Here is a 22,183-nt window from a genome sequence, read left to right as displayed (position 1 = left end):
TGTTTGCTATATTGCATAGGGTTATCCTCTCAACAGATGCTAAGACCGCTGGCCCCAGGTCAGTGTAATCAACCCAACAATACAAGTATTGAGTCGTTTTATGTACCTTAGTTGCTATCCACTCAGGCTGGGGTGGGATGGGGAACGGGATGTTTAATTCTCAGCCCACGCGCCGTAGGCTCACAGGAGACAGACTTGTTCTCTCTCTGGCGCGCCTGTGGCTTGCACTGCTTACCAGGTAGGATGGCTTGTTGGAAAAAATATACTCTTACAAGAGACATTATGGTAGCCATTGCTGATTTCCTATTATCTTGTTTTGAAGTTCTGTATTGCTGTTATTCTGTTCTGATTAACTTTATTGTTTGGTTTGGTTTGGTTTGGTTTGGTTTGGTTTGGTTTGGTTTGGTTTTAGTCTCTTTAAAATAAAAAAATAAACAAAACTTAAATAATACAATATTGTGACTGCTGTATTTATGTGTACTAGAGAAGGATGAAGAGTGTGTGGAGATAGAGTTAATCATGTATTCATCCAAATATGGAGTGTGCTGTGTAGTGAGTAACCTTGGGCAGGATATCAGTTAACTTTGAGTGCCAATTACCTTCTCAGGAAAATTGGACAGTATGAAGTGTCTGATTCTATACATTACAGGTATTTTGCATGACTTTGAGTCCTCTACTCAATTTATAAAATGAGTTACTCGCTATCATATATATAATATTCCTTACTTTATGTGAAATGTTACAGAACAACATAACCTGTGCTCTTCATGGTGGTTTTCTTCCCAGTACAGTCAGCTATAAAAATCTCGTAGTGCTGTCTCTGTAATGAGAAATTTGCCTGGCTTAAAAATCTAGAAAATTAATCAATGAGAGACCTCTGGTTTGATTTGTTTTATCTGACCTGTCCTATGTTCATTCATCTGTGCCATAAAACCCTCTGAGCCTCTGTCATGTCAATTCCAGCTGTGCATTTATAAATTACTAATAAGATTTCTTTCAGTTAAGGAATCTTATAGTAGTACTAGTAAGCCTGATTTCAAAATGACAGTAAGTTCACATCAAGTTTTATTTCAAGCTTTATTTAAAATTTGTTTAATGAAGAAAAAAATTTTAAACTATTTGATCCTTAAACTTGAGTCTTTTGTAGGAAAATGGATGTACTTTGAAACCATAATATTAAGTGAAATAAATCAGACACAAGCTTAAATACTGCATGTTTTCTTTTATAGGAGAAACCTAAAATATAAGCAGCAAGCAAAGTAAAAGACAGGAGGAAATAGGGAGACAGGTTTTTTTGCAGAAAAGAAGAGAACCACAAGATGAAAGGAGGGAGGAGAGAGAAAGGGGATGAGGAAAGAATTGTGTGTTATGCACATGTTCCAGCTCTCCACTAGGAGTGTAACCAGATACTGGCAAAGCAGCAGTTTGCTAGGAAGTTAAAAAATATATGCATGAAATGTGAAACATCCTGATAATGAACCTTAATTTTAAAATGCTTTGATCATCAATAGGAAAAAAGAAACGCGTGCTTTCTTTGTCTTTAAGAAACAGATACTTATTCATGTGTTTTCTTTTTGTGATACGGTACAACTGTGTGTTTCATTTTGTTGAGTTGAGAACTGCATCACTGCACTGATCTTTTTACTATGCCTAACAGATAATATCACATTTCTGTATGTTCCATATTTCTTATTTCCAGATGTTCAGTGTTATTTTTACAGTTTTAATTGTTCCTTTATATAAGATAATTTGTGAAATGTATATTTGATTTGTGGATTTTATTCATATAATCAAACAATGTCAATCTTTTTCTTTTTCTTATCTCCTGATCAGGATTTCTGGCAGGTATTGACTCAGCAGCATGTGCTTTAAATTAATTAATGCTCCAGATTCCATAGTAGTGCTTCAGAGACAAAAGTTCAGTGCATGCTCCTGTCCTTTCCCTGCTCCCTTCAGAATTATTCAGGTCCTGTCACTTTAGATTAGCATACTTTATCTTTAATGTGACAATTCAAATGTTGCACAAGTACCCAGCATAACCGAAAAGGAAGTTTTATCACATGATGTTACACAAAAGGTCAAGAAATTTACTTTTAATTAGTATATCATACAGGAATTAACTAATTAGGTCATTTAAGTAGTTTCATTTGAGATGTTAAGTTCTTAGTTAAACTATACTAGTGGAAATGGGAGACAATAGTAACTTCACATTAAAAATTAGTTTTTTCTTTTGAAGTTTGTTCTTTTGGAAGCATTACTGTGGATTAAACCAAGGACTTTTGCTCTGAGCTACATCCTCAACCCTATTTATTTATTTATTATTTTGAGATTGGACCTTACTAAGTTAATAAATTGCCCATGCTGGACTCAAACCTTTCTTCCCCAGCTGCCCAGAGTGCTAGAATATAGGTTCATGCAACCATACCTGGCTGTGAAATTTATTACCTAATAAATGCAGATCAGTAGTTGCTTAGTTGCACTTCACTCAGTAAAATGGCTTAAGAGAAAACAGATGAACCATTTATAAAGACTTCATTATTTTCTCTTTTGAGCTAATCAATGACTTTAACTTGGAAAAGCAAGCAGACATGCAGAAACGCTTGGAAGGCATGTATAGTGACAAGCTAGCAAAGGAGATTTTCAAGGACACTCAAGTGCTTTTTAGTCAAATGCTTGTTCTTGAGAGACTTGGGCTCTTTAACTGTAGTTTATAGATTATTAAAATTCATTAAAAAATTATCCTTGCATTTTTGATAGTTGGCAATGTTAATAAAAATATAGATTAAATTAAATTAGAACTTCCTTTGGATTGAAATAATTAATGATATAATTAATGAAGACCACAGGGTGCTCTTTATTTTTACAGCACATTTTTTCTGTACTCCTTTGTTTTTACAATGAGATATATTTTTAGTAGTTTCTACACTAAATCCCCAAATCAGTCATCCTATTATTGGTGCAATAGATTATTTTCTAAATACGGTCGTCTTTATTGCATTCTGAAACTAATAAATACTTTAATAATTGTCAGAACAATTTCTTGGTGATCTCATTATCAGAGTTTCTAATCCTGGGGATTCTATTTTAGAATAGCTGTGGCACAAACACTACACTGATTGCTAAAAGAGTGAATCGGATGCTAACATGTGTGACCAGGGAAAGCCACTTCTGCCTCTCTCATTGTGGTAGGACAGTTTGTAGCAGGCAGCTAAAGACTCTTACTCAGTGTGATGCGTTCCTGTAATCCCAGCTAGCTAGGCCGCTGAGGCAGGAAGATTGAAAGCTCAAGACCAGCCTGGGCAGTTCAGTGAGGTCCTGTGTCACAATAAAAAGTGCGGAGGTTGTAGTCCAGTAACAGAGTGTCCTCAGTACAGAAAGAAAGAAAGAGAGAAAGAGAGAGAGAGAGAGAGAAAGAAAGAAAGAAAGAAAGAAAGAAAGAAAGAAAAGCTAAAAAAAAATTAAAAACCACTTACTCTTCTTTAATAATTGTATGATTCAAGACTGGAAGATTTAACATGACTTGCCTCAGATAGAAGTCTTTAAAACAGAAAAGTAGAGAAAAGAGACTGGAATTAAGTGCTAAGATATCTGGAATCTGCAGCACTGGTTACTCAACCACCATAGATGAGTAAGAGAACCAGCTTCTGTAAGCTTTCACTATTTAAGGTAATAATTTCAGTTGATTAAGTCACTTGACAAAGTCAGGTTTTATGGTGCTTGCTTCAGCAGCACATATACTAAAATTGGAATGATACAGAGAGTAGCATGGCCCTGTGCAAGGAGGACACACAAATACATAAAGCGTTCTGTGTTTTTGTAGCATTCATATTTTCCTATACCTGCACTTTTTTTAACTCATACAATAAAAAAGTAACAGAAAGTACCTAGAAACTTTCATTAAGCAATGAAGTTTCATTAAATGATAAAATATTATTCTTTTAAAATCAGATTTTTCTGTATTCTTAAGGATATCTTGTTCGTAAACTTCTTGTATTTATTTTAAAATAAGTTTTTTCTAGGATAGGTAATGAGAGAATTGTTTGTCTATATTAGTTTCTACAAATATCACTTACTTTAGTGACACTAGTATCAATCCTTTAAGCCTCCAAAGATCAATGAGAAGTTACTTTGTACAAGAGATTCTCCTTGCTTGCTTTCTTGCAGGGATTTGTTCTTTGCATGTTAAGTTTCTGTTGCCTGTGGAAAGGCCAGAGTCAAAGGCCTTATAGCAGAGTGCTGTTCTCCGGATGCAGCTTATTAACCATATCAACTACTTACCATGTTGCTGTGAGGAGTATCCACAGTGTCTCTTTCCAGTCTCTAGAGTTCCACCACTAAGTCTGTTGATTTAACACATGTATTTGGTTATTCACATTGAGAAAAGAAATGATCATGAAACCATTTCATACTCACTTTGTTCTGTTTAGTTGGTCATCCCAAATATTCAGACTCCTAATATGCCTTTAAATACATTTTATTTTAGATTATATTTGAATTTGAGATTAACTGAACCCACTTGGGTTATCACTGTTAATTTGAAACATAAACATGATTAACCATTACATTTCTGAACACTTCATATGTAGCTTTCTCTTTATAAAACAAGATTTTAGATTCAATTAGATATAAGAGAACTGTTACCGACTAACTTCCTTTTCCATATTACTTTATTTTTATCAGTGTTTATTTATTTTTCTTTTTGAGACAGAGTTTCACTATGAAGTTCAAGCTGGACTTGAACTCACTTTTTTGCCCAGGCTGGCCTTGAACTTGCAGCGATCCTCCTGCCTTAGCCATCTGACTACTAGGGTTATAGGTGTGCACCATCATGCCTGGCTCATATTACCTTAGTACAAACACTTTAACATTTTTCAGAGTCACAAGTGAAGTTTTATAAAAGCTACTCAGAACAAGTAACTCCTATTCTGGTGAAACAGGTTCACAACTCAGCCCAAACATCTGTTGGATCATTGGTTGTAGAGAATGTGTGAGAATAGGTTTTGCTTCCATATTTGTCTTTGGCATGATGCATTTGCAGAACTTCTAAGCTTAAAGAAAAAGCTTTTCCAGCTACAGATTAATCTAACATATATTAATTTTTAAGTATAGAAAAAATTTATCTTAAAGTGAGGTATATTTTGAAAGTAATTAAAAGTATGCTTTTGAATAAGTGAAGTTCCAAAATAATCATTAGCTGAAACTGCTCTCTCAACTAAGTCCCAATGTTAATATTTTGCAATAGCAAACTAAATTTCACTCCAAAAATATTCAGCCTTCACTAATATTTTCAGAAATTGCAAATAAGATAGATACCCTGTGTGTTCTTGTGCACTTGATACAATGTCACATATAGTGATTCATGACATGGGTCTGGAGTCACATTGGGGCCTGTTCTACCACTTCATATCATTGTCATCTTGGGCTACTTACCCAAGGTTTCTCTAAACCTGAATTTTCTTATCTATAAAGTGCATAAAATAATATCACCTACCTCATGTAGTTTCAATAAGAATTTGAATGGACAATAAAAGTATAAAGTATAAAGTATAGAATATGCAAAGCATAATTTGAAAATTCTTGACAGATCTTTAGTGGCCCATAGTATTCAAGTGACACCTATAAATGTTTGGTTTCACAATTAATTTAAAAATTCTTTATCTAAAGGATTTCATGGGAAATAATAGTTACTAGAACCATGTAAATCAAAGGTATGGGCAGTGACCCTCAGTGAATTTTTTTCCGTGTAGTTTTCCATATAGAAGAGGATGAAATTAGTATATTGATTTATTTTTCAAGATCTGTACTTGAGATTGGTTTTATATTAAGTGACAGGGAGCCTTTTATAATCCATGTGGCTAAAACTAAGACTGTTACTAAACTTGGAACTGTTCTTTTTAGCAATGATCTATTTAAGTGGTGGAAGATCGGAATTAAATTATTAGATCTAGGCAGCAGATAATCAGTAATGATGGAGCATAGATTTATTCATCCAGTGCTGATTTAAAGCATTTATATAGACATAATATGTAGAATATATTAAAGTTGACTTTTGTTTTTCTAGAGTTTTGATAATACTTCATCAGAGGCTGAAGATTAAAATAAATTATTTCAGTGAAGTTGTATCATTTTCTTAATACCATTCCTGTAGATTTTTTGAATTTTTATGATTGCTTTAATCTCGTCATTTGCCACTATTATTTTTAAGCATCTTCATGTGTTTCACTTTCTCTGCCATCTGGTTATGGCAGTAAGAGAATGTTTGCACTCTACGTATTTGGAATTGTTCTTAGTGCTAAGGTGGTTAGAAATGGGACTGAAAAGAGAATTGCTTTCTGGCAGAGTGAAGTTTACACTGTCTTAAGCATTCACCTTCCTCAGTTTGTTGCACAGTAATTTATGTTTGCCTCAAATGTAATGTCATTTTTTTTCTGCCGGGAATCAAACTCATGACTTGCCAGGCAGGCACTGCTGCTGAGCTATATTCCTGGTCCTGTAATATAGTTTTGAAAAGCTTGGAAGAAGACAAACTAAGTCAGAAAAGGGGGAAATCAAATTTCTCTTAATTAAAAACAATTTTTATCTGGCAAATAATTTCTACCCTTCTGCAAGTTCAGATATGGAGTGGGAAAAAGGAATAACATATTTTAGCTGTGCAACATTGTTGGTTTGTTTGGAAAAATGTGATTGCTTAAGATTGATATTTTACTAAGGCTTTGGCATCTATCTATGCAACACTAGATAATGAAGTGTGAGCATTAATTGCATGGGGAAATTGCGGATTGTTTTTTTCTGACACATTTCCCCCTTCCCTGCCCTAGCCCCAGCCTTAGGCCAGCCTTGTCATTTGGAAATGTTATGCCCAAGTTGCATTTTCCAGAAGAAGCATATTATTGTCATTCATTTATTTTTGAAATACAACCTCACATATTATTTGAGGAACCTGAAGTGTATTTAGCAATATAGGGAAAATGTTAAAATAATTAATACTAACATTAATATTAAAATCAATGATTTCAGATGCATAAAGGATAAAATTTTAATTTAAATGGTAATGCCATGTTTTAAAATTTTTTATGTACCACAGATATTTTGCATTTCTAGCTGATATATGAGCATATATTTTGTGGACATAGTCTTTTGACTTCTGTTAAATAGAAAAGGTTAAACTTTTAACTTGAAAAGTGGGTCTGACTAGAGGTAACAAGATTAAGTTCTTGGTATAATTTTTCCCTTTGGGTTCATCCATTTGAGTTTAAGAAGGCAAAATTATTGACCCTGTTTTGATCAGCCCTGCCAAATAGTTAGTACTCATTGTTTGATCACACTAAGGACTAATGAGTTGGAATTGTGTCTGAAAACCCCACCCCTTGTCTCCCTAGTGATTTCTGCAATTTTAGCTGTAAATTTTTTAATTTTTCTGTACTTGTTGAGAAACCAACATGTAAGAACTTCACAAAGCTGTTAGAGAAAGTTTAGGTTTCACTGTAAAGTATAGCAACTGCACACATAGAGTAGGATTTTCTGTATGGAAACTTGCTCTTACATCTTTCAGCTTCCCTAAAAAATAAAAATATTCAGGATATGGTACAGCTGAGCTCACTACCAGACCTCTTACCAGGGATATCTATTTATGTGCCTTTATTGAGGTCAGTAATTTGATTGTCTTAGTGATATTAGGTCTATAGGCTGTGTGTAAATCTCGAATATTTTTTCATATAGTCAGCTAATTGCTTTGAAATATTTTGCATAATTTTATTCTCAAAAAAAAGGTAAGATATGTCAGTAAATTGAATGGAAATGCTGTTTTGATAAGTTGACCTGCATTTTGTTTTTACACTCTTTAGTTTCAGAAATTCAGGTGATTGAACAGAACTCGATTTCTAACTTCTAAGTTGTATAAAATATCATAATGCTTTGTAAGATATCTGTAATTACAATCTCTTTTAAAAATAACCAGTTCTGTTTAAATAATTTTCAGCTTATATATTGATGTATTGCTTTTTAAATCTTACCCCAGGAACTTTAAAATGAATCAAATTTCTCATACACACTTACCAAATTTTTCTTAATAAAAGCTGCATATTAATATAAATGTTCATTAATAACAAAAATATAAATTACCACAAAAGGGGCCATGAGTGAAAATAAAAATTATTGCCAATCTAATAGGGAACATTTTTTCCTTAGAATATACTTCTTTTTGGCCCTGAAGAGGATAAATGGTAACTAGTTAGCGGGGGATGACTTAAAATTTAGTCCAACATTTAACATTACCCAGAAGATTAAGTGGAAAAACATTTTACTAACATTTCTAATTATAAAAATGAATAGTAATAAGACTTTCAGAGTGAGAAAAATGAGCCAAAACTATCCTTCCTTCAATTTTCATTTTCATCACAGTTTTGGTCTTAAAATTTATTTTTTATCAAAGTAGTATCTTTAATTTTTCAGCTTCCATATGTGCCACAGCTTCTTGATTTGAGAATATTATGTGTAGCAGAATTAGATCTTTGATTTCAAAACAGTTAAGAGGCAACCATAGACAGACAAATAATACTGTTATCACTTCGTTTCCTGGTAATTCCCATTTCCTCCCAAATTTTAACACATTTATTGATGCTTTTCATTGCTTTAAGTAATTTGAGAGATAAAATTTGATAGTTATATAACAATTTGGTATCTGTGATTAATATATTTCATGAGTTGAATAAGTTGAATTCCCTTCTTTGGAATATAGGATACTAAAAAAATCCATTTATAATTTTTTAGAATAACAACTGTATAATCCTAAATGTACCTGGACCACTCTTTAATGAGAAAATGCCTCTCTTCCTATCCCAACTCCAGAAGCATGGAAGAACAATGCAGACCTTTACTAAAGAATTACTTTAGTGAATGGCACATCACAAACCATGAGTAATTTTTAAATCCTCCTTAATTTCTTTTATTTCATTTTTAAGTAGCTGCCGCAAAACCCATATTCTCAGTTTGTTCCCTCTCTGCCACATGTGCCCATCCTTACAGACATGCCTTTTTCCTCTACTTTTCTTGACTTTTCTAGCACACTCTGGATACATCTTGCCTTTTGTTCATGTTTCTAGAATCCTGGTTTCTTACATATCTTTTCTTCCAGGTTTCTTCTTCAGCCTTTTCCAATACAGGGCAGTTTAACCTTGTTTGGTCTCTCCTGTTCCATGTCATTCTACTTAATACCATAGAGGTTCACAAATAACCACACAACAAAAAAATCTTTCCTTCTTTAGGGGACAGAAGATTATACATAACCTATTTAGTGCATGGTGGAGGGAATGCCTTCCAGGAGAAAGGCACACTGCCAGAATTAGCACTGCAGGCAGTTACTACAGCTCCTATGGATATACATTCTGATAGTAATTCATTTCCCAAAATCAATATTCTATTGAAGGTTGGTTTAGTGTTTTTATTATTTCTCCAGACTTCATAATTGTCCTAATGGGGAGGTAGCTAGACCCCACATGCACCTGAAGTTTATTCTCTCAGGCTATCTTATTAACCATTCAAGGAATTCTATGCCTATTTTTGCTTTAAAAACAGTTGTATACTGCACTAAGAATTAAAAGGCCTTCAAAAAAATGGAATAGTAAAAGCCAAAAATATCACAGAAGGGTAATGCACACTTATATAGCCAATCAAGTTTTAACAAAGGTGTCAAAATAATTCACTCGGAAAGTGCCAACAAACAGTTTGTAAACAAATATTTTTATAAATGAATCTTACCCCTTACCTGATCATCTGCAGAATTTACTTAGAATGGACCTTAGACCTAAATGTGAAATCTTTAGCCATAAGTCTTCTAAAGAAAAATATGAGAATTATTTTATGTACTGGAACACAAAAATCTGTTAGACAACATACAGTAAGCCCTCATCTTAAAATCTGATAAATTAGACTTACGAATAATTAAAAGTTTCTGATTATCAAAATAAAAATTATAAGCCAAAAATATTTCTAGTATATGTGTTTGATTGCATTCAAATTTATCTGCATCTGTGGCTGAAAGATGAATACATTTATCTATTACTTAGTGTCTCAAAACAGTACTGATCATTTCTTATTTCTTGTGCTTTCTGTGAATCAGAAAGAAGGGAGCAGTTTGGCTAGGTAGCTCTGGCTCAGGCTTTTTCTTGTGGTTGGATTGACATCTTGGCTGGGCCCATAGTCATGCCCCTTGACTCAGGGTGAGGATTCATTTTTGAAGTAATTCATTCACTTGTATAATAAGTTGATATTGACACCTCAGACCCTCCCATTCTCTCTATGCAGCCCTCTCTACAGGCCTGCTTGAATATTATACTCAGGTGGCATCTGACTTGCCTCCAGCAAAGCAAGTTACCTTTAATAACCAGGCCTCCAAAGTCACACATAATCATTTAACTGTATTTTACTGATCATACAGACAAACTCAAATCCAGTGTAGGAGACTAGGCCTAAATAAAGATGTGTATTCCAGGAGGCAAAGATTCATTAGGATCATCATGGAACCTAATTGCCATGCTGACAGAGGCCTCAGGATCAGAATATATGAAGAAATTACTGCATATTAGAAACAACATGATATCCCAGTTAAAAATGGCTAAAGCAGGTGTAGTGGTACACAGCTATAATCCTAGCTGTTTGGAAAGATGAGGCAGGAGGATCACAAGTTTGAGGCCAGCCTGGCCAGGTTAGCAAGACTATCTCAAAATTAAAAGGGCTGAGAATGTACCACAATGACAGAGCACTTGCCTAGTATGCTCAGACCTCCAGCACCACAGAGAGAGAGAGTTGAAAGTCTTGAACAGATACTTCCCAAAAATATACTGTCACGAATATACAAGTGTTCAACAGCTGTGGCCACCGGGGAAATGTATAATAAAACCCCCATCAAATGCCACTGTATACGCACTCAAGTGGCTACAGTTAAAGAAGTTGTCAGCACATGCTGGCCATGGTGAGGAACACCTGAGACTTTTGTTCACTGACAGTGCAAGTGAAAAATGTACAGCACTTCGTGGAAAGTCAACAGTCAAAAATTGTAAAGACTGGGCTGGGGATTTAGTTCAGAGGCACAAGCACCTGCCTGGCAAGCGCAAAGTCATAAATTCAATCCCCGGTACAAAACCAAAATTTGTAAAGATCCTAGATACTTATAAGGAAGGAACAAATTGTGATATTTGTTTGTTTGCATTATACTATACTTAAAGTACTATGAGATACAGTGCATTTATTTTTTTACGAGCAATATAAAATGCAACTTAATAAAATGAATTACAGATTATTACAGTATGAACAAATCTCTCAATAATTGCTAAGTCAAAGAAGCGAAACTCCAAAGTATATACTGATAATTCCATTTATATGAATTTCTGAACTAATCAATGGTGAGAAAACATAGACATAAAAATTATAAAAGGACATCAAGTAGAAATTCTGGAACAGTAAAGTACAGTAGCTAAGCTTAAAAAAAAAATTAGATTCCACCAGCAGATTTGAGTGAACAGTAGCAAATTTCAGTGAACTCAAATAGGTCAAATATGTCAGGTCAATTTACATTCTCTGGACTGGACCAGGAAGAAAAAAAGAATGGAAGAAAAATAAATGGAGTTTAAGAACAGTTGCACATTAAAAAGGTTACAGTGGAAAAGTTTACATGAATTTTACCCCAATTTTAAAAATCGCTAAAAAAGAGGGGGAGTGGAGGGAATAAACTGAGAATCTGGAAGTAAACCCGCGTATCAGTGATGACTTGGTTTTCAGCAGGCGTGCCAAGATCAATCAGTGATGAAAGTGTAGACTGTTCATCAATGGCATGGGGCCCAAATGAAATACATAAGCCAAAAAGAAAAACAGGTGAATTGGACTTCACAGTATTAAAAACCTAATCATAAGATGTCAAAAGAGAAGAGTACACAGAGAAGGAAAAAACATTTGCAAGTCATATATAGAATAAGATTCTAGTATGCAGACTCCATTAAGAGCTCTTACAAATCAACAACGAAACAATAACCACTTCAAAAATGGATCAAGGACTTGAGTTAGACATTTCAGATATCCAACAATCATGTGAAAAAGATGTTCAACATCACAAGGCACAGCAAAAATTCAAATCAAAACTACAATAAAATACCATCTCACACCCATGAGGATGGGTATAATTTTAATAAAAAACTTAGATGTTAGCAAGGATATGAGGAAATTGGAAACTTTTATGTTACTGGTAGGACTGTAACTAGTACAGCCACTGAGGAAAACAGTTCCTCAATAACTATGTGTTCCTCAATAACTAATACAGAGCTACCAGAGGGCAGAGAATTCCATTTTTAGGTACACTCTGAAAAGCATGGAAAACATGTAGTCAAAGACTTGTACATGAATGTGCATACCGTAGCAGCACTATGTGCAATAGCCAAAAAGTGAAGATAACCTACACGGCCTTCATCGTATGAAGTGGGCAGACAGGTTGGGTCTGTATGTATGATGGGGTAGTGTATGGCAATAGGAATAAAGCACTGACTCATGCTTCATGGGTGAAATCTGTAAAACATTAAATATTAGAAGCCAACACAAAACACCTACAATTGTTAGACTGTGCAAATGGTAAATTTTATGTGAATTATACTCTACCTACACATAATAAACTTCAAAAGGAGGAAAGAACCAGGATATTTCAAATTAATGGAGACTAAAGATACATGACAACTAAATGGAGTTTATTTTATTTATTTATTTATTTATTTGGTCTTTTCCTTTTCATCGGTACCGGGGATTGAACTCACTACTGCCTGCTTGCAAGGCAGGTGCTTATGCCGCTGAGCTAAATCCACAGCCCCTTGGAGTTTATTTTTAATATGTCCTGAGGAAAATAACTATAAAGGAAATTATTGGGACAGCTGGCTAAGTATGAAAATTGCATTAGATAATACCATGTGTATCAATATTATATTTCCTTGTTTAATTACATTTATATTGTGGTATGTAAGAGAATGTCTTTGTTCACAGGCATATTTAACTGTAAAATATCATGATGTCTCAAATGTACTTTTACAAAATGTGTCTCTAAAACAATAAAGCAAATGGGGTAATATGAAAGTGAACCTTAATAAAAGGTATGTGCTAGTTCTTCATAATAATCTTTCAACATTTCTGTGTCTGACATTATCCAAAAATTTTAAATTACCAACGAAGATTTGGCTTTGTTATCTTTTGAGCAGCCATATAGCCCAGGTAATTGTTAGAAAAATAATGCAATGTGTGACTTCAGCTTATCTGTCCCATTTTACTCTATCAGTAAATTTTTGTCTGTTTCTTAACTTACACATTCCAGAATATTATTTATTTTAATTGTATGCTGGAATCTTTCCATATTATCACATTATTCACACGGATTCTGTACACAATTATGTTATAGCTTTGGGCATCTAATCTCACTTTATTTTTTCCTATTCACATACTTTATTTTGCAGCATCTTGGACTATATGAAAACTTTTTTATTTTGGGAAATTTAAATATGTCTCGTTAAATGGCTCTGCTGTCCTAATTCTCCTTCAGTAGCTTTTTTGATATAAAAAATTTTAAATGTCTTGGTAAAAAAATTAAATATAGCTAGAGCTTTAACCTTACCTAGGATATTTTGGGTCATGTGTTCATTTTTGTTGTCAGATCAAAGAAATAACCTCTAAACGCTGTCATGCAGGACTATATCATCTGTTAGCCACAGATGAAGTCAGAGAACTCTTAGCATCTGCAGTCAAAACCTAGTACTGTTTTTTGTTAGCATGCACATGTGGCTTTTTGCCTGCCCATGGTTACTGTTTCTTATGAACAAGCAAATACCCAGTCGGAGCTATTTTGAATAAATTTATCGAGAAGATCATTGAGAACTGACTTCACGATGATTCACATGGTACTTGAGTTTTCAATCAGTTAACCAGTTTTCTTTCCTTTATGGTATATGATGGCATTCCACTAGACAGAGGTAACCCATTGGATGGTTGTGCACCTGGATGCTGGTGTGGTGATGTTTATTGGCGTAGTCTTCATGATACTCCTCCTGAAATAATGCCTGCAGTGATGCCTCTTACTGTGTGCTTGCATGGGATTATTACTTTGTGCTGTGTTGGTTTGAGTTTTTAAAATCTTTTTCTCTTTTTCGGGTACTTGGAATAATTCCTTAAGTATCTTTGGTTGGTCCAGAACTTATGGAAATGTGTTCCAAGTGTAACTCTTTGGTGGATCCTTTCCAGTTTTGGAAAATACGTTCAGTGTTACCACTAAGTTTATGCTTTAGTTGAAAAACAGGTCTCTTTGAGAAGAGACCACTTGTGTGACAAGCTATTTCTGAAGCTAAGATTTAATTCTCTTCATGGTTTATAGATTGAAGAAAAGAAATGTGTATTTAGAGTAAAAGCTAAATTTTGGGAGACAGTTTCATCAAATAGCTAAAATTTAGGAGGCTTTACTAAGGTTAACTGTAAATACGTTTGAACTAAATTGCGCACTTGTCTTGCCATACATGTTTGATTTGGCATTGTATTTCAGAGGTGATATTTACTTTACATACTATTCTGTATTCCCAAAACTAATATTCATGCAATCATAAAGTAAAAATTTAAATCAGTATCTCAGAAATTAGTTTTCTGAGCATTTGTATGGGCCTTGGAAATAGTTGCTTACCTCTTCATTTCTCATCACTGGCAGTATGGTTTTTCTTGAGCAGGTAGATCTAATTTCTTTTATCTTTTTCATTTGATTTATTTTCTGCATTATATACATTTATAGAATAAGGTAAATTATTTTTAAAACTAAGAAAGCTAGTTCAAAAGTGGGTCTGTATATGTTCAATGCCAGGGGACTATAAAATTAAAATTATCTAGGTGTTTAAGTGAAAAAGTCAACTTTTTGTTTTGGAATTTCTATGTTGAAAACTGTAAAGGATCCTTCAATTTTTTTGAATGGCCATCAGAAATGCTTAAGATAAACAATATGAAATTGTGAATTAAATGGTGATTATTGCTCATTATTTATATTCTAATTTAATTGTATCTTCTTTTTATCTTTTGGTGGAACCTATACTTTTAATAGAAAATTTCCCAGGAACGAGAAAAATTTGCTGATGAAGGCAGTATATTTTACACCCTTGGAGAATGTGGGCTCATATCCTTTTCAGACTACATTTTTCTTACAACAGTCCTTTCCAGTAAGTAGTTTTTTTTTCCTTTTATTTGTTTTTAGGAATTGTATGAGATTATGAAAAAGAGTTAAATTGATTGGAAAAGAGAATAGGTTTGGTGGAGTTAGTGAATTATACATTACATAAAATTTCATTTATTTTGAATTTTCTGTAATCTCATATAGTCACCTGAAAGAAACTCAAATATCAAGATAGTTATAAAAAGCCATAAAATTTCATCTACTTTTAATTAAAACTCTCAGTTTTGTCAAGATGAGACTACTCCAAAATAAATTTTGAGGGGCTGGAGATTTAGCTCAGCGGCATAAGCGCCTGCCTTGCAAGCAGGCAGTCGTGAGTTCGATCCCTGGTACCGATAAAAAGGGAAAAGACAAAAAAATAAATAAAAAATAAATAAATAAATAAATAAATAAATAAATTTTGATCTCTCATTTCTTACATTAAAGAAGAAAATAGTCTCAGTTGCCCTAATTGTACTTTTTGTGTGTGTGTGTGTGTGTGTGTGTGTGTGTGTGTGTTTGTGGTTGATTTTTTTGAAACAAAGTCTCACTGTGTAATGCAGGCTGGCCTTGAACTCACTGTTTCACGCTTGTCTCAAACCCACAGTGAGCCTCTTGCCTGAGCCTCGTAAGTGCTGGAATTACAGGTGTGAACCTCCATACCAGGCTTCTTAATTGTGTTGAATATTCATTTTTGGATCCTGGAGAAGTACTTCTAGAAACACAGAACTCAAAAGTTGACACATTCCCTAAAACATCAAAAGCTTTGATACCGAGTGGTTTAAGAATAGGAAATGTGCAGTAGCATGTTTATTCATCAGTAAACAGCAGGGCCTCAGAAAACCAGCCAGAACAGCTGACATAGGATGCCATATTTCAAATTAGCTCTTTTCATTTGAAGTCAGTGTACTCGGTGTTGTTCAAGAAATCACCACCATTTTGAGTAATATGAATATTGCCCTGGTGGCTTGAACTTGGAAGACCAGAATACCGGACAAATTCTCTATGATGTCTAAAGTTCCACAACTATAGCAAATCGTTCTTTTTTTTCCCCAGATTTATCTTTCCTAAAAATAAAATTAAGAAAGCTATCTTTTCCCACTATACTGACAGATGTTAAAAAAAAAAACAAGAAAGCTATCTTTCTAAAGAAATCATGGTATGTAGTACTGTTTCCCCAACTGAATAGAGTTAACTCTCTAAACTTTGTGAAAATTTCATTTTTTGGGGGCTGGGGATTTAGCTCAGTGGCATAAGCACCTGCCTTCCAGGCATGCAATTGTGAGTTCAATTCTTGGTACCAAAAAAATTTTGATTTTTCTAAATAGGAACAACCAATGTCCTAGGAACATTTTGTGCTTATAATAAGTGGCATGAATTTCTGATTCTTCTCTGTACATGAACTGGATAATGGGCCTTCCTATACATTTAAATGTCTTTTATTATGTTTCATACACACTATAACACATACACACCTCTTAAACTCTTTTCTTGCTTTATTTTTTTCTCCTTGGAACTTATAACCATTTCACATTCTATGTAATTTATTTATCATTTATTTGTCCATTTTTCAGCCTAGAATGGAAATTGCCAAATACTGAACATAATTTTGTAACAATAGTTATGACAAGTATATTTACTGTATATAGACAAGGAAACAGAACAAAAGTATAAAATACGTATTTTTTAAAAATCTCACCCAAAATAAAAAGATTTTGCAAACCTAAGGTTTGCCTTTGCTGGTGATATCCTAAATTGAGAGTAGACCTTGTAGCTGTTGATGTCTTTTTTGTGTTGCTGGCACTAATTAAGTGAGGAAAATGTGTTTTTAGTTAATGCACTTTGAAGTAAGTGTGGTTTCTTATAGTTCAGAATTCATCCATTTGTATTCTTCCTTAGTTCTAATTTATGATTTCTTTCATTTATAGCTAATTTCTCTCACTGGCTTTGAGCAATTAACTTAAAGAAGTTTGAGCGGGCGAATCTATGTTAAGCATAGAATATTAAATATTTATAAATAACTGTTCATTAATAAAATAAATTCAGATTCATTCTAGTCAGTATGAAGAGATGGTTATAATTTCCATAGAACCTGTTATCCTTAAAGTGGGAACAAACAAACATGGCTGTTAATGGCTTAATTCTCCACACTAGCCATCCACAATGTTAACTGATGGTCTTAAATCTAACAATAGAAGTCAGATTTTTTTCCCCCATTAGTAGGTATTTATTGCAGGTCTGCACCTGCAACCCCTCAAACAGTGGACCACAAGTAGACCTTGAAGGCTTAAATAAAAGACACAAGTAGTATGATTTTAGGGCTCCAGGAGGTTCAAAACGCTCTAGCAAATCTCTAGAGACTGATAAGGAACTTTTCTGGGCAACCTGTATTTATTTGGTTTTCAAACAAGGAGGGGATTAAAGTAGATAGCAGAAACTGAGCAGGAGCTTGGGAGTCAGTTCAAAAACTTCTCCAAGTAGTAAATTATGCTAATTGGGAGAATATCTTATCTCCAGGTTGACATTTGCAGGAATGAGATGCCTGCAGCTATAGTCTCTGTTTAGTGAATTGGGGTTGGAGCAAGGGCTCCTCAGCTGTGGCCTTATCTTGTCCTTTGAGGAGGCATCAGGGGCCACAACAAGCTTTAGCCAGGACCAGTGATTCTGAAGAGGTTCACTGTGAATCTGTGAATCTGCTGCCCATCTCCAGACAAGGGGCCTAAGCCTTGAACAGACTCACGAGTAAACATAGAAATCCAATTGGTTAATATTAAATCCTACTCAGAGCCGCTGGGTAGTGGTCTCCATCAAGTATTTAAAAAGGTTATCAAGATTTATCTGGAAGGCCAAGTGTTGTGGTGCATGCCCATCCTAACAAGGCTGAGGCAGGAGGATCCCCGCAATTTAAAGGCCAATCTCAGCTACAGAGCTGGAGACTTCAAAGCCAGTCTGAACTATCTTGTCTCAAAAAACAAAACAAAAACTTCTTTAAAATACTATTGTTAATTGGTTTGGACATTCATATGCTCCAATTCACAAAGCAGTGATGGTACAACTTAAAATCTGGATCTTATCCATTGACAGTTATGAAATATTATTTTCCTCATCTTCATATGTGTTCTAATTAAAATCACTAACTCTGTGAACCAGTAATATTAAAATAACTTCAGATGAGAGATGAGGAGGTAATAAACATTTGTTAAAAGTTGATTATTAAGTTTTTTCATTTTTATTTACTGTTCATCTTTTAAAAACCAGCAAAAGCAGAAAATGCTATGGCATGTTCAATACCCAGGGTTTTCAAGTTTGGTGGTAGACACAATGAAAATTGGGCTTTAGGAGAATCAGTGGAAAAATTGTTATTTTCACTGTAGTGGGATTTGATTTACTGGAAATTTAACCATTTCTTCATTGTGCTCCACCTTTCACAAAAATACAGACTCTTGAGAAATTACAGCAGTGTTCAGGAAAATATTCTTGCCTTACTAAAGTTAAGAACTAATTGCATAGTATATGTGACTTGGAAAGTGTGAGGCTGACCAGCTTTGCACTGTCTAATGGAAATGACCTTATGGATGAATGTTTTCAGGTTGAGTAATCTGTTGAAAAAGATGGGCAAGGCCTAATCACTGAGATCAATCAACAGATGGAAGGAAGTTTCAAATCTTTATTGAGACAGGAAAATTATAGAGAAATGTTGCTTTAGCTTATTGAGAATTACCTGCCATTGCTAAATTGAAATTATAAACAGTAAAGACAAAGGAAATGAAAGACTAATCTTTTTTTCAGGGCTATTGGAGCCTGTAAGAGGTGTTTATAATCTCAGTACCTATTTGCATGCTGTATTATTTATCAGTAGTCTCCTTCTTTTACATTAACTTGTTTCTGTGATTAATGTATTGATTTTATAATAATGCAACTGTACATCAATAAAATAATGTTTTAAATATATCAAGTATTTATAGATGATATTAAGTTCATTTTGAGGCAAAGATATTTGAGAACTACGCTGTGCCATTTCATTAGCACTAGCTGCTATAGAAAGTTGAAGCATTTGCATCTTTGTGTGAACCTCCATGCAAGCTGTTTAGATTAGCAAAAAATAAGAATTCTCTTTTTTCCAATATATAATTTTATTATACAGAATATTGGATCTCATTGTGGCATTTTTATAACATGCATGTCGCGTACTTTGACCATATCCATCCCCTTATGCTCTCTTCTTCTCCCCTGCAGCTTCACTCAGTCCTTTCCTCCTGTCTGATAGTCTCCCGTTTACTTCTGTGTCCTCCTACCATCTCCACTCCCATTTCCACCACCCTTGCCTCAGACTCTACATTCAGGGGGAAAAACACTATACCTGTTCTAACCCTAGTCTCTTACAGCTTTTCTAACTTCTGTATCATCTTCCCTCAGAGCCTACCTCTCCTGTTTTGTTGATGGTTGGGATAGCTCTGAAGGAATTCAGCCTTCAATGATTGATAATGCTTACCACATTCAAAATGGGCCTGTAATTCATGTGTCTTGCTGCCAGGTGGCTCTGAACCACCAATGGCACATGCATGATTATCCCATCATGCAGCAGGGGACAGTCCCCTCAGGTAGTCCAAGTGACTCGATTGGGCAGTCACACATGTACCAGCATGTCATTCAAGCCAGTGGGAACCTGTGAGAGACCTGTATTTATGGTCTGTAGGCCCCATCTTTTCATATTGCTTTATCTCTTATAAGCTGAATTTGAATCAAACATAGTGGCCCATATATATAACTGAACCTTTCCCTTAAGGCCTAAATTTTAGTTTTGGCACCGGGGATCAAACTCACAACCTCGCACTTGCCAGGCAGGTGCTTATGTCACTGAGCTAGACCCCCAGCAAGGCCTAAACTTAATAGTGCTTCATGTGATACTTTCGTGCTCCTGGAACAAGTTTTTTAACTACTTATTGGAAGGGTACGCAAAAAGAATTGAGGCAAGAAATCATAGTTGTCATGTAATTGTTTGCCTAATTACTGCTTGTACTGGAGAAGATATCTAACATAGTGCCTGATACACAGACCTATTCTGTATATGTGTATTGACTAGATAAATATCTAAGAATTTTTTCTAATACTTACTTAGTATATATACTAAAATTTTAGATTGTTCCTAGGACCATTGGCATTTTGCTTAGTATTTAAAATTGTTTTAAAGTAATAAAAGAAACCAGGCATGGTGACATACTCCTCTAATCCCAGTACTTGGGAGACTGAGGCAGGGAGAGTGCTGTGAGTTCAAGGCAAGCCCAAACTATATCATAGCAAGAGTCTGTCTCAAAACAGCAACAACAAAGTAATAAAAATAATTGATGCTCTCTCTGTGAAGAAAGAGATGAAAGCTAGAAAATTAATTGGAATAGCTAAAATTTTTCTACTTGGACATTAAATTGAAAAATAAGTAGTTTTCAATTAATGCCATAGCTAATCACATGTAAAAAAGATCCTTCAAGTCAGTATAGATTAAGTAACAAAAGTCCAATTTCTTTACTAAACCAACTACATCTAACCATCAATGCAAGAAATTACATCTTGGCATAAACTGTTGCTTTGGTTAATATTCAGCATGTGATTTAGAGTGAAACCCCATGGACAAAAAGGAATGTAGATGATTTTTTTTCTAAAGCTCTCCAAAAACAGGGGTTGGTGTCTGCAATACAAGGTGTATACTTAGGGCATAAAATAGTAATGAATTTGGGGCCAGGGCTTAACGCAGCGTTGTAAGTGCCTGCTTGGCAAGCATGAGGTCGTGAGTTTGATCCCTGATACCAAAAAAAGAAAAATAACAAATTTGAAGAAAGTATGTCCCTAAAGTAAAACATGACCTTAAATGCAAGAGTATAGCATGCCTAGCCTTCTAGAATCTCTCTTCTAGGAACTCTTGGGAAAGCCAAGCTTCTTGATATCTGTGGCATTGAATGCACTTCTGTAGCACAGCTGTAAAGTAACAGTATAAGAAGACCAATTTAAATGAAAACTTTCTGGCAGCTCTCTGAAAGTCGTGTAGTAACATGGCAAAGATAGGCCATGCACTAAGAACTAGAAACATCAGCTATTTCTTCATGTATGAAATTACAAATTTTTTTAAGAATCAAGGCTGAAATAGATTTTCTAGAAATAGAAGAAAAACAATTGTTAGAATGATCAAGTGCCTATGAAACAAGTCTCACCAAGTTAAAAAGTTTTAAAATTTAGATTCTTAATGTGCAGTATTTCATATCATTTAGAAAACCTTACCAATTGCCATTAAATACATTAATCACACTAAGATGCAATACAGAATAAAAAAATCTCTTAGGATTTTCATATATAACCAAGAGTGATACAAATTAAGGTCAGGGATACAGCTCAGTGGCATAGTACCTACCTGGCAATTGTGAGGTTGTGTGTTCAATTCCCAGTACAAAAAAAAATTAAGTCTGTTCTAACAATGTATTGGATTTCTAAGTGGTTTTTTTTTTTCCTTTATGTTCAGGATTTGATAGTTAGAAACTTGGATCTTTTGACTAAAATTTCCCAATGAGTAGCAATTTAGCTGTCCCCAGCTATTTTAAAGAAGCCTCAGATAATGTAACTCCAGTTAAGTTCCTGGCATGGATCTGGCTGCTGTGCCTTGGGCAACTTTCCCCTAAGTCTACCCTCAGGTTAGGCCTAGAACTGAGCTCAGTCCTTGAGACTTTCCTAAACTTGGTTAAATCTGTCCCCAGAGGTCTAAGGAACTCAAAGAAACAGATAAAGATACCTAATATGCTTGAGGCCTGGGTTCAATCCCAGCAGCCTCCCAAGAAAGAAAGAACTGGTTCTTCACCTCTTTAAACAGGTGGTTAGTTTGTTGCCCCTTTTCTCATCTGATTGCCAAGTCCAGTGTTTTTAAATCAATTGGTGAGCATAAATTATAGGCATAGCCTTTTTTTAGAGTCTTGGCAATATTTGTTCAACACT

At 34.5% G+C, this 22,183-nt stretch overlaps 1 protein-coding gene and 1 non-coding gene across 3 annotated transcripts in view; both read left to right on the top strand.

Moving 5' to 3' along the window:
* Micu1 (mitochondrial calcium uptake 1) overlaps positions 1 to 22,183 on the top strand; it is a 224,095-nt gene that overhangs the window by 108,689 nt on the left and 93,223 nt on the right. For both annotated transcript variants that reach the window (XM_013156817.3, XM_063238651.1), the window contains exon 6: positions 15,101 to 15,215. In XM_013156817.3, coding sequence (XP_013012271.1) covers positions 15,101 to 15,215 — 115 coding nt within the window. The remainder of the gene's footprint in view (positions 1 to 15,100; positions 15,216 to 22,183) is intronic.
* Positions 3,714 to 3,816, top strand: LOC111758022 (U6 spliceosomal RNA). The gene has a single exon (XR_002792263.1). It is a non-coding gene; the product is annotated as a U6 spliceosomal RNA (small nuclear RNA).

Source organism: Cavia porcellus, unplaced genomic scaffold (assembly GCF_034190915.1).
Source record: "Cavia porcellus strain 051 isolate PalLab524CR breed Dunkin Hartley unplaced genomic scaffold, mCavPor4.1 scaffold_28, whole genome shotgun sequence".
In the NCBI taxonomy this organism is placed as follows: domain Eukaryota; kingdom Metazoa; phylum Chordata; class Mammalia; order Rodentia; family Caviidae; genus Cavia; species Cavia porcellus.
The sequence above is the reverse complement of the archived record's forward strand: the minus strand, read 5'-3'. Positions and strand labels throughout refer to the sequence as shown.